Genomic DNA, 11,753 nt, shown 5'->3' on the forward strand with positions numbered 1-11,753 from the left:
TCGCATCTATTATGAATCAGCTTTTTCCTGCTCATGTTTTGCCTACTGACTCGACGGACAAGAGACAGTATTGAATGCGGACGGAACAGGCAGAAAGAGGCTATTTGTATATCGGTTTGTTACTTCCTCTCTCAATTCTTCCTCGCTTGATCGCTCCGTTCTCGTTTATTCTCTCTCTCCCCTCTCTCCTACCATCCCGTTTTTACCTCAACTTCATTGATCTCCGTCCTTCAAAGCCGGACATTCGTTCCATGAGCTCCTCTCGGTCCAAAAACTCTCTTCCTCGCCAGCTTGAGGGCTGCTCTACATGTTCTTTCTTTCTCCTTATCCCGTCACGCACATTCGATTTAGTACCGACCCCTCTCCGTTTCCTGCAACTAGTCGTATCTCTTCGCTTTGCCTTGCAAGATGAGCAACATAACCGTTGCATGCTTCACATGCCATCGACACTTCGGCTCGCCAGAGGCAGTGTTACTACACATGGATGCCGTGGACCACTGGCCTCTGAAAACCAAGTGCGAGAGATGCGATACGAGGTTCGTATCTCAGGAAGCCGCCAACCACCATATGGATACCTTAGGGCACTGGGCTCCGAAATCTGCTTGCGAAACCTGCAATCAGCATTTCGTGTCTCAGCAAGCTGCTACCCAGCACATGAGCTCACCGAAACACCCGGTCCCGAAACATGCCTGCCAGATCTGCAATCAGCGATTCGTGTCTCAGCAAGCTGCTGCCCAGCACATGAGCTCACTGAAACACCGGGCTCCGAATTATGCGTGCGGGACCTGCAATCAGCATTTCGTATCTCAGCAAGCTGCTGACCAGCACATGAGCGCTGTCGGACATTGCCCCGTGAGCTATAAGTGCGAGCAGTGCGATTCGAGGTTCGGGTCTCAGCAGGCTGCCGACAAGCACATGAGCAAACTCGGACACTGCGCACCTAAGTTCAAATGCGAGACGTGTTCCCGATTTTTCTTCTCTCAGGTCTCAGTGGAAAGCCACATGGACGCCATGGACCATTGGGCTCTAAAATACGGGTGTGAGACTTGCAATAAGAAGTTCGGATCTGAGCGACTTGCCAATGAGCACATGGACGCACTTGAGCACTGGCCCTCTCCTGAATTTAAATGTGAGGCGTGTGACCGATGTTATGCATCCCAGGAGGCAGTACTTCAACACATGGCTGTCGCGGGCCACTGGGGCCCAAAAGTCCAGTGCGAGACGTGCGACCGTTCCTTCTACTCTGAAGATTCTGCGAAAAGCCACATGAAGAGTTCTGGCCACGGCGTGCAGAACGACAAAGCAGTTAGTTTTCCTTTGTTTCAGCTCATTACATGATATCCTGACGCTCTCCCCAGCAGAATGACGAGTCGGGCATTCAGGTGGGCCGGGTTTGCCAGGGCAAGGCCGAGGTACATACCAAAGTCCATGGTAAATGTGATAAAAGAATCAACGAGGAGCAGGCAAAAGTGTCTCGTGAGCCATCCCCCAACCTGCGCTCCGAAAATATGGATGATCAAGAATGTGTGAACACTCTTGGTACAGACGATAGCGCATCTATTCGCGACAAAGCACCTCGCCAAGCCCCACCTCGGGGCAACGCAAACATTGATGAGGATGTTGCTGGATCCGCGGCAGGCACTGGTTCTCCGCCGGACCTTACATGCCCTTTCTGCGAATGCATTTATGAAAAGGCCAGTGCTTTCATCTATCATCTGGAGCTGGGCTTTTGCTTCGGCAACGCAGCAGTCAATAGCACCACTCTTCGCACTCTTATGCATCAGCGTGACATACAAGGGGTTGTTACAAATGCACTAGTCGAAAAATGCCAGGAGAAGCTTTACCGATGCCCAAATCGACATTGCCGAAATGAATTTATGAACCTGTTTGCTTTATTCAGCCACCTTGAAAATGAAGGTTGCTCCTTCATGGGATTCGAGAAGGCCAGGCTTTTTTTGTGCAATGTGACCCAAGCAACTAGGGCAGTTGCTGTTGATTGATATGTGCTGTGATGTGGTGACATGCATCGCTACGTTTTGTCTTGGCTTGTGACCCTAAGTGCAGAAGATTTCGGTATACCGGGCGCGTTGCCAAGTCGTGAGATGACTTCGACGGTATGATTCATGGATACTCAAGATTTATCCATGTCGAGAGTAGATGTGTCGAATTGAACTGCTGATTCTTCAAGTAGACAAATATTCGAAGTGAATTTCATCGAAACTTCTAATGTGCCGCTGGCGATTGTTACAGAAATAGAAAGACATTGAAACTTTGGCAAGTTGGATGACTTTTGTCCAACTGTTTTTGTTCGTAGTTCAATCATCGATTGCCACATACAGTTGTTCTGCCAGTCCACTCGTCACTTAGTCCTAATGGGACAAATCCGGTCTAGCATCTACCTGCGTAGTGATCGAGATTCCCCGCGTGGAGTCATTTCTGATTTGCGGGGACCAGCCAGGGACCAGCCAATAAATACTGCAACGCCATGGTCGCCAGTTGCTGCATGGTTGAATTTGGATATGATGGCACCGTCTTCTCTTCCATCCACGTGCTGCCCACTTGGGTCGACTATTTCAACAACCCGAATCCAATTCTCGTCGGCGCCATCAATACCGCTATAGCGTGTATGCGATCGTCTTCGGTTTTTTTATCAGCCCGACAGGCGGCATTGCGGAAAGGCCCGTGGAAGCTGAATTTCGTTAACAAGCCATTTGGACCAGAAGCGTGGAAGCTCTACAATGTGCTTGAAGACCCCGGTGAAGTGCACGACTTGAAAGAAGAGCGTAATGATAAGTTGGAGGAACTCCTGGCGCATTGGCACGATTATGCCCGCGAGACTGGAGTGGTAGGCTTCAAGCCAGAGTTTGCCAGCTTGATGGCGCAGCTCCCCGACGAGATGGAGAATCCTGTTAATTGGATGAAGTTTGAGACCAGTCGGAGCGTTATGACAAGGATTATAGAAGGTTTTACATAATGATATGGTCTATCTTTGCAATAGTGATTGAGATAGGTCGTATAACTATCCAGGGCTGACCATGTCAAACAAACATATGCAAGTACAGGATACGATTGTATAAGGTCTTCTTCTATTTGGACTACCTGAGTATATAAATACCACGCCGGTTCAGTTCCATGGACCATTATTTCGCATACCAGCCCTTCACCGCGCGCACCGCTTCAATTCGATGTACGACGGCACTGACCGAGGGTTTATCAATCGTCGATCGTCACGGAATGGCATAGTAGCGTTAACGTATCTCAGTTCCTGCCTGTGTTTGGGTGCCTACCTGTATTTGGGTGATTCACTTCAAAATGGTTCGATAGGATGTAAACCGGAGGAGAGCGTGTATGGCGTAGATGCCATGTTCCAACACACTAGTGATCGAACATGCCCCATCCACGTCGGTGAATCGAATAGCCATATTCAATGCGGCACGCACGGCGAGAGCAAATACACTAAATATTAGCCTAGAGAGCTGGACGGGGCGCTATCCTCAATATATCCCCACCGCTGGCTGAGTGCAGAGATAAGACGACTTTTACTGCTCGCTTCGGGATTGATCGTTGACGACAGATATAGATCCCCAGTATTGACGGCAGCACGGGGGAGGAGGTGATTGTACCGAGTCGATTGAGACTAAGAAGGGTTGCGTGGGAGTCGTGGTAGGATAAGCGGGCCCAGGAGCATCGGTTGTGGAGTGAGCAGTTTCGATTCATTGTGTCAGGCAGGCTCTGGTGTTCTCGCGGGTTGGAGCGTTTTAGGGTTGTGTTGCTCAGCGGCTCGGTCGGACCTGGACCTGTATATACGGGTGTAGCGGGCTCCGGGCTTGGGGCATTGGGCATGCGTGAGTCATTATTGATTGTATTGGAATGGCTCTGGGTTTGGTGACTGCCTTGGTAATGGGTGACTGGTACGGTAATTGGCGACATGTTTGGTAAGGATCAAGGCACAAGATCAGAGAGATCAGTGGAACGCTGAGAGACATTAGTACCTACATCATACACAGTTCTTGCAATGACAAGAAAGATCAAAATCAGATAAGGAAAGAGAAGAAAAAGATCACAGGGTCCGTCCTCGGGTTGATAGTCCGGAGGAGGAGAAAGAAAACAAGGGAAAAAAGACAGTCGTCATCAAAAATCAAGAATCGAAGTCTTGAAACGCCTTGCTGCTTGCTCGCTGGCGGGGCCTGTTGAAATTACACAGGCCCCAACATACAATTTGAAAACAAAGAAGGATTCAAGACAGCTGAATGGACTTGGGGAAGAAAGTGGTAAAACAAGAACAACATAAACATAATCAACACGAAAGGAGGGAAGGATCAAGGGGGATGGATGAAACTCAAGCTGCGTCGTAAATCGTAAATATTAGTAGAGAGCGCCAGAACATAAAGTTCCGTCGATTGCTCCAAACTGCTCCAGAGAAGCAGTAATGTAATCCGAAGGCTGCTCTAGCCGACGAATACTATTTTACAAAGTTAGTTGGGTCGTACTACCGAAGAAGAGAGAGACTACTTACCCTCCCAGCCCCATTCTGCCATAATATTGACCCAGTGCAATCTCCCTCGAACCGTTCGTTCGAACTCGATATTCTGCAATGGCGCAATCGCCATACTACGACGAGATATCCCCGCCCTGGCTGACGGCGTCGAGAAACTCGCCTCGACAGGTCCTTTCCGAGGACTAGTCGGGTTATCGTATAAACCGCTGAATCGACGGGATCCATTATCAAAGCCCCGCGCAGCTGCTTTGGCATTGTTCCTATCAGCGTTTGAGAAGGAACTAGCCCGGCTATGTTTGCCCGTATTTTGCTGCTGCTGTTGCTGCTGTTGCTGTTGCTGTTGCTGCTGCTGCTTGTCGGCCTTGGTGGCATCGCGTCGCTTCCAGACTTCTCGCAAAACCTCCAGGCATCGATCCACGCCACCGAGCATGAGTCGGGATTGGATTGTCGTCCAGCGGTCCAGCACCCATTTGCGATCATCTTCCATGTCCACTTCACTGCCGGCGGCAAGCAGGGGGAACATTTGGATGATCGTTGTGCGCGAGGTATATGGGACGGTGGCCAGCAAGATCAGCACACGCTTGGCCAGTTCATCCGTAGGCTCCGATGGCATCTCGGGTACTGCCTGGTGCAGATACAGTAAGGTGGCCCAGCGGTAGGCATGCGCCAGCTGGACACTGTGCTGGACCTCGGAAGTGGGATCCTCGGGTGGTTCAAACCAGCGAGGCGGCTCCCACTGCTCGAGGAGGGATTTAAGTTCCATTGCCTGCGCAACGAGAGAGACCGTGTTGGATAAACTCTTACGCACGCGCTGAATGAGCTCTGCGACGCGGCTCATCAGTGGGTACAGCGTCGCAGCGCAGCCCATTAACGGGTCAATCTCGTGCACGGCATCTTTGGGAAGGTGGAAGATGGAGAGGTCGAAATCCGGAGTCCCGCAGTCGTCCACGGAGGTCAGTCGTGCAATTACATCCATGTACGACCACGTATTGTACAGGAAACGCACTCGGTCCAGTTCGTCGCCACGCGCATTGCTCCGCAGCCCTTCGTTTAACACCCGGGTAACCAGCGCCTTCGCGCCGCGCAGATGCTGGATGCAGGTGCGCGTGTGTTGATCCCATGTATCTGCAAATGCTAGTGCCAGGCTAGTGGCTAGAGCAGCATCTGCTCGCATATCCTGGATTTCCTGCATCAGACTGGTGATGCTCTGCCGCATGTGTGCCACACCATGGACTCGGAGAGACGGGCTTTCCTTGGAGGAGTGAAAGGCAGTGAGGGCGAAGATGGCATGATACAGGGCCGGGGTATCCTTGGCAAGAGGCCAGACCAACGTGCGCCATGGGTTTTCCGTGATTCCGTCTTTGACAGAAAGGATGCCGCAGGTAAGCTTGTCATAACGGAGAACCATCATCTCCTGACTGGTTGGGGACAGGGACGGCCCGGTAGGAATACCGAGCATATCAAACGGCAGGGTTCCCTGCTCAGAAAGAGCAAAGTTCCATGGGCCGACATCGGGGTCCGACTGCCGGATAATATCCTCGATGTCCTCATTCTCATCCTCCAACAGCTCCGAGAAGGTGAAGGCTGAAGGCTCATCATGGAATTCGGCTGGCCCAAAGGGTACCGGGCCCAGGGCACCATACCCCGACAGCGACTGGTGAAAGGGCTCAAGAAAAGAAAGAAAGTTGGCAGGATCAGACTCGGCAGGCAGGGTCACGTTTGGAACAACGCCTGCTCCGGTCGACGACGAGTTATCAGGAAACTCATCCAGAGAGTGGCTCTCCGTGGAGAGAAAGCTCTTGATGCTGATCGGGGAATTTTGCACGGGCGATTCCGGGGGTGAAGCATTCCATATATTAGCGTGAGCACGAACCGGCGACGCCGACTGATCCGGGGTAGGAGGCGTCGGGATATTTTTATTAGGAGACGGCGCCGACTTGGCCAGCACCGAGGGAACGGTGGTGGTGGACGCAGCGGTGAAGGGAGCCGATGCTGTGTTGGAAGGTCAGACTAACTAATGCGGAAGGGTCATGGGACCCTCATGACTTACCCTTTTTGGACTTGGCGGACACAGGGGCCAAGTTGGTCTCTTCGAAGGGCCTCCATTTGAAGTCCTTCTTATAGCCACCGCAAGGCACTTTGCGTCGCTCGCACTGTTGACAGGACGGCTTGGACTCGTCGCACTTCAGTCGCTTTGCTTTGCAGGTGCTACAGCCATTCCGGCTCTTGGTCTGCTTGGGCCGCTGGATGGTGGCGGGGGCGACCGACGAGCGAGAGACCGGTTTTCGGACAGAGGCCGACAGGGTCTTGGGCGAGTCTAGGATGGTGGACGGCGACGGGATTTTGATGTAGTCCATACCAAGAGGATCGAGCCCATTCAGAAAGCCCGGAGGCAGGAAGCAAAATGATGATGGGAAGAAGAAGGGAAGAAAGAAGAAGACAAGGAAGGGAAAAGATAAGGTGGGCGAATGACGAAGACGCACCTTCCGGCCGGCCAGACAAGATAAGCCATGCGGGGGCTAGGGTGAGGGGAGTGAACGCTATTCTTTGGGTCTCTGGGTGTGGTAAGATAATGGGCATGAATTTCTATAGCTGGGTCACGATGGTATGATTGACCCGGATTGACATAATACGGTATCCTCCGGTGTTTGATGTTTGCCACATCTAGATCCCATCAGGCTCTGGGGCGCACTAAGGCCCAAGATCATGATCCGGTAGCCGCCCCGTTCGTGTCGGCTGTGGATCCCATTCTCCGCATTCTGCATGGGTGACGAGCCTAGAACGGTCAGTGTCAGCACAACAACTTGTTTGCCTTCCTCCCTAACGGAGAAAATGCCGAACGATACTAATATCCGTCCACGATTGGTAGTCAAATATTAATTATAGCAGTTGCTTACTTTCCTCTTCGCAACCACCATCCATGGATAGTGGCTATAAATATCCCCAGATCCGTGAGACCGTGGTTGCCGACCCCGTAAAACCAATCAAATAAACTATGATCGATGAATGATGATGAAATTGCATACTTTCAATTCTAATGCCCAGATATTCTCTCCTATGATAAATCGTGCAATCATCGGTCACCCAAGCAGTCTGTTACTCATCTAGCGATTATCGGCGCATTCTCCTAATCGCGGGGAACCTCAGCGCGGGCCGAGGACAAAACCACTTCGCCTTCTTCTTTTCTCTCTCCTTCCTTCCCTCTCCCTTTCGATTCCACATACATCCCTCTAATTTCAGAGTGAACACAATGCTTCGCTCCATCCCCCGTCGCCTCCCCCGACGCCCTCTCCTCACCACTCTCGCAGTCTCGCGTCCCTTCACATGCGGTTATCCTCGGATGTCCTCCCCCGTCCAGCCGCCCGTGTCCACCGCCCTCCCGTCAGACGCCTACCAGCTGCTCTCGACGCAGCAGAAAGCCGGTGCCGCCGAGGACGCGCTGTATGAGCAGCAGGTACGCGATGTCCAAGCATGGTGGCAAACTCCGCGGTACGAGGGCATCAAGCGGCCATACTCGGCCGCGGACGTCGTGAGCAAGCGTGGCTCTCTGCAGCAGACCTACCCGAGCTCCATTATGGCGCGGAAACTATTCAATTTGCTTAATGAGCGCGCTGCGGCCGGTCAGCCTGTGCATACCAGTATGTTCATGTAGAGCAGTCCGCAATTCGCCTAGGTACTGACCGCGTGCCATAAAGTGGGTGCCATTGATCCCGTACAGATGACGCAACAGGCTCCCAACCAGGAAGTCCTGTATATTTCCGGCTGGGCCTGCTCCTCGCTGTTGACAACCACCAACGAAGTGTCACCCGATTTCGGTGACTACCCTTACAACACAGTCCCGAACCAGGTTCAGCGCCTGTTCAAGGCGCAGCAGATGCACGATCGGAAACAGTGGGATACGCGCCGGAAGTTGAGCGCCGAGCAGCGCCAGTCTACAGATTACGTGGATTACATGCGGCCGATTATTGCGGATGGTGATACCGGGTATGTTCTCCTCACAGAGCAAGCGCGCGGAGGTTAATTGTTTTGGTAACAGACATGGCGGCTTATCCGCAGTTTTAAAACTCGCCAAGCTGTTTGCAGAGAATGGTGCCGCGGCGGTGCATTTCGAGGATCAATTGCATGGCGGGAAGAAGTGTGGACATCTTGCTGGTAAGGTGCTCGTCCCGATGGGCGAGCATATCAACCGGCTGGTGGCTGCGCGGTTCCAGTGGGATATGATGGGTTGCGAAACGCTGGTGATTGCACGCACAGACTCTGAAAGCGGCAGGCTGATTAGCAGCGCGATTGACGTGCGCGACCATGAGTTCATCCTCGGTGTGACGGAGGAGGTGGAGCCTCTGGCCGAGACACTGCAGGCGATGGAGCGGGAGGGCGCTTCTCCAAGTGAAATCGATGCCTTTGAGCTGGACTGGGTGAAGAGACACAAGCTGGTCACTTTTGACGAGGGTATGCATTTCTGTCTCTTTCTTTTCTTGCTCTTCCTAACAATGTCTAGCTGTCGACGCCCACCTCGAAGCAGAAGGCGCCCCTCAGTCCTCGCGCGAGGCCTACAAGGCACAGGTGCAGAAGAACCCCGATCTATCCTTCTCCCGCCGCCGCGCCCTGGCAAGTGATTACTCCAAGAACCCCGTGGTTTGGTCCTGCGACAGCCCACGCACTCGCGAGGGGTACTACCACTACCGTGCTGGCTTCCCCGCCGCGACCAAGCGCGCCAAGGAGTTTGCGCCCTACGCGGACCTATTATGGGTCGAAACCGGCGACCCCGACGTCGCCAAAGCCGGGACCCTCGCCGGCGAGGTGCGTGCCGCGTACCCAGGCAAGAAGCTAGTCTACAACCTCAGCCCGTCATTCAACTGGATGGGCCAAGGATTCGACGAGGCATCACTAAAGTCCTTTATCTGGGACCTGGCGAAGCATGGGTAAGTGTCTCCCACAGTGCACACATCTCTACCCACCGAATCACAACTCGCGGAAACTAACTGATAGCTACAGCTTCGTCCTGCAGTTAATCTCCCTAGCGGGTCTACACAGCAACGCAACTATCACCACGGAACTATCCCGCGCTTTCAAGGATGAGGGCATGCTCGCCTACGTGCGTCTGATCCAAGCGCGCGAGAAGGAGCTCGGCGTGGATGTCCTCACGCACCAGAAGTGGAGTGGCGCGCCGTATATTGATGGGATCCTCGGTGCGATCCAGAGTGGGAGTAGCAGTAGTAAGAGTATGGGAGAGGGGAATACGGAGAAAGGTAAGTTCCCTTATGGGGGTGATCTTAAGTATAAGCATACTGATTTGTTGTTTTGTTTGCAGGCTTTTAGATTACCGCATTGTGTATGATTGAATCGACAGACATGATTTGAGTGATCTTGTCCGTTGAGCCTGCAGATAGAGAAGTACAAAATACCAAATTCTTTTTTTTTCACATTCATCATTTCATTACATTTATCGTAGTTCGTTTATCTGTCGTCATGGTAGGATTCCTTATAAGAAAGAAAGCTAGGCCTTCTGTTATAGAATAGGCACTGTCTGGCCGAATCACTCCAACACCGGCTTCTGTATCGAATCTCAAACCAGCATGAGATTCATTGCGTTGAATAGTCTTTGAATTCCTTGCATCTCAAACATTCTTTGAACCAGCCGTTCGAGAATTAACAGTTTCCTACCCTCGTATCTGCTGCTACACAACAAAAGCCTCAAACACAAGGCTATTGCATTTGCTCAGAAATTCCATAACCTCTGTTTCATTGTGCCATGCATCGTTGTATGCGGCACTTAAGTAAGTACGTCCACGGAATGTACCGAGAAAAAGGCCCAAGCCCGTCCCGAGCTCCTCTCCCGTAACCCAAGGCACATCCAGTTCAAACAGGCCCTGTGTCGGGGATATGATGTTGTCAATCACCCCCAGACTAGAGATTGAGACGGAGGGTGCTTTGTTTGGCGAAGGAATAGGTGGAATATCTGAGCTGTCGGGATAAGGTGGAGTTGAAAGCTTCCAGTATGATGGAATGAAGGCGACATGCTCTGGGTCGTTCCGGATTCCGAGATAGTAGTCCCTGACTAGCTCAAGAACCTGCGCAAATTCTGAAGCGGCATCGCCTGTTGTTTGACTGGTCACGGCAGCAGCAGCGGGGACTCTCAAATCGATGGCAAGACTCGGTCCAGAAGCAGAGTGGTATACGGTGACCGCATGCTGCGACGTGTTGTATGGAGCTTTGCAATGTGCACGCTCGTTAATTAATGAGTAGCTGATATATCGAACATTGCGCTCCTCGGAATATCGTTCCTGTGCGTCGCGCAGGACGAGCGCAATTGCAGCATGATATACATGCGTTACACTAGCGCCAACGCTCTTGCAAGCGACGAGCAGCTTTTGAGTCTGCTGGGAATCCAAACTTAGAGAGACTCGCTGGTGGCGCCCAGGAACAAGTTGCTCGGATTGAACAGGTATTGTCGCAACTTGAATCCCTTGCCGAAGAGAGGCATTTTTCTTCAGAATCTGCTTCAATCGCGTTTCTTGTTCCACCGTCAGGCTAGCTGGAAGGGAGGCTGCTACTCGGAATGGGGGACTGAGATTTGTCCATTCATCGCCAAAGCTGGGTATATGAAAGGCGGTTGCATCATCGAGAGCAATACCTGCATATTTGAACAAGCTGTTAAGCAAATAAAGCGACCCAATCCCGTCGATTATATCATGTTGTGATCGGAGAACAACGTCAGCAGAGAATGTGGTGTTGGTTGATGCAGTAGTAGGTTGTTTTATGACAAACAAAGTCGGTAGCTTAGGCACAGGCGGATCTGAATTGCACCAATCCTGGCATGACTGGCTGGTGGAAACGATTCGAAACGTTTCTTTCAGCCAGGCAGAGCCATGTACATTCCCTGGATCCGGAAACATCTCATAGACCTTCTTACATCTCTTTTCCTCGCGATCGTACTCGACCCACGAAGCAATAGTGGGGTGGTCGTATCGGAGTCGCAGCCATGCTTTCTGCAACGCACTCGTAACATACAGCTCATGACTTTCGATTGAAGATTGAGTTCGCTTAACCGAGAAAGAAACATGGGCAGTCATAGCGAAAAAGGTCTTGCCAGTTCCTTGGAACCTCCTTGCCAACGTGGTGTAGAATTGTTCGATTTCATCAACATCGCGTTCCCACCTTCCAGGCTTGACCTGGTTCCAGGTGAAATCTTGATAAAGGGATGGTTCCATAGTTCAGGCTTGTCGCTCAATATATGCAACTTGGCGAAGGGTTG

The 11,753-nt window shown here is 51.9% G+C and overlaps 5 protein-coding genes across 5 annotated transcripts; 3 read left to right on the top strand and 2 right to left on the bottom strand.

The window, feature by feature from the left end:
- Window positions 1–480: 480 nt before the first annotated feature.
- N7474_002470 (uncharacterized protein) lies at window positions 481–2,000 on the top strand (the record flags this gene model as incomplete). The annotated part of the gene is made up of 2 exons (XM_057193885.1): window positions 481–1,305; window positions 1,359–2,000. The coding sequence occupies 2 exons, from the start codon at window positions 481–483 to the stop codon at window positions 1,998–2,000; spliced, it is 1,467 nt and encodes a 488-aa protein (XP_057055240.1).
- A 485-nt stretch (window positions 2,001–2,485) lies between these two features.
- Window positions 2,486–2,974, top strand: N7474_002471 (alkaline-phosphatase-like protein; the record flags this gene model as incomplete). Its single annotated transcript, XM_057193886.1, has 1 exon — window positions 2,486–2,974. One exon carries the CDS (start codon window positions 2,486–2,488, stop codon window positions 2,972–2,974), a length of 489 nt encoding a protein of 162 aa, XP_057055241.1.
- A 1,474-nt stretch (window positions 2,975–4,448) lies between these two features.
- N7474_002472 (Zn(II)2Cys6 transcription factor) lies at window positions 4,449–6,855 on the bottom strand (the record flags this gene model as incomplete). Its single annotated transcript, XM_057193887.1, has 3 exons — window positions 4,449–4,462; window positions 4,517–6,490; window positions 6,549–6,855. The coding sequence occupies 3 exons, from the start codon at window positions 6,853–6,855 to the stop codon at window positions 4,449–4,451; spliced, it is 2,295 nt and encodes a 764-aa protein (XP_057055242.1).
- Window positions 6,856–7,748: 893 nt separating this feature from the next.
- Window positions 7,749–9,817, top strand: N7474_002473 (methylisocitrate lyase ICL2; the record flags this gene model as incomplete). The annotated part of the gene is made up of 6 exons (XM_057193888.1): window positions 7,749–8,136; window positions 8,194–8,482; window positions 8,535–8,947; window positions 8,997–9,420; window positions 9,494–9,747; window positions 9,810–9,817. 6 exons carry the CDS (start codon window positions 7,749–7,751, stop codon window positions 9,815–9,817), a joined length of 1,776 nt encoding a protein of 591 aa, XP_057055243.1.
- A 359-nt stretch (window positions 9,818–10,176) lies between these two features.
- On the bottom strand, window positions 10,177–11,709 carry N7474_002474 (uncharacterized protein; the record flags this gene model as incomplete). Its single annotated transcript, XM_057193889.1, has 1 exon — window positions 10,177–11,709. One exon carries the CDS (start codon window positions 11,707–11,709, stop codon window positions 10,177–10,179), a length of 1,533 nt encoding a protein of 510 aa, XP_057055244.1.
- Window positions 11,710–11,753: the final 44 nt, after the last annotated feature.

The sequence above is a fragment of the Penicillium riverlandense genome (genome assembly GCF_028828495.1).
Source record: "Penicillium riverlandense strain IBT 135883 chromosome Unknown utg000002l_segment0_segment0, whole genome shotgun sequence".
Taxonomy (NCBI): domain Eukaryota; kingdom Fungi; phylum Ascomycota; class Eurotiomycetes; order Eurotiales; family Aspergillaceae; genus Penicillium; species Penicillium riverlandense.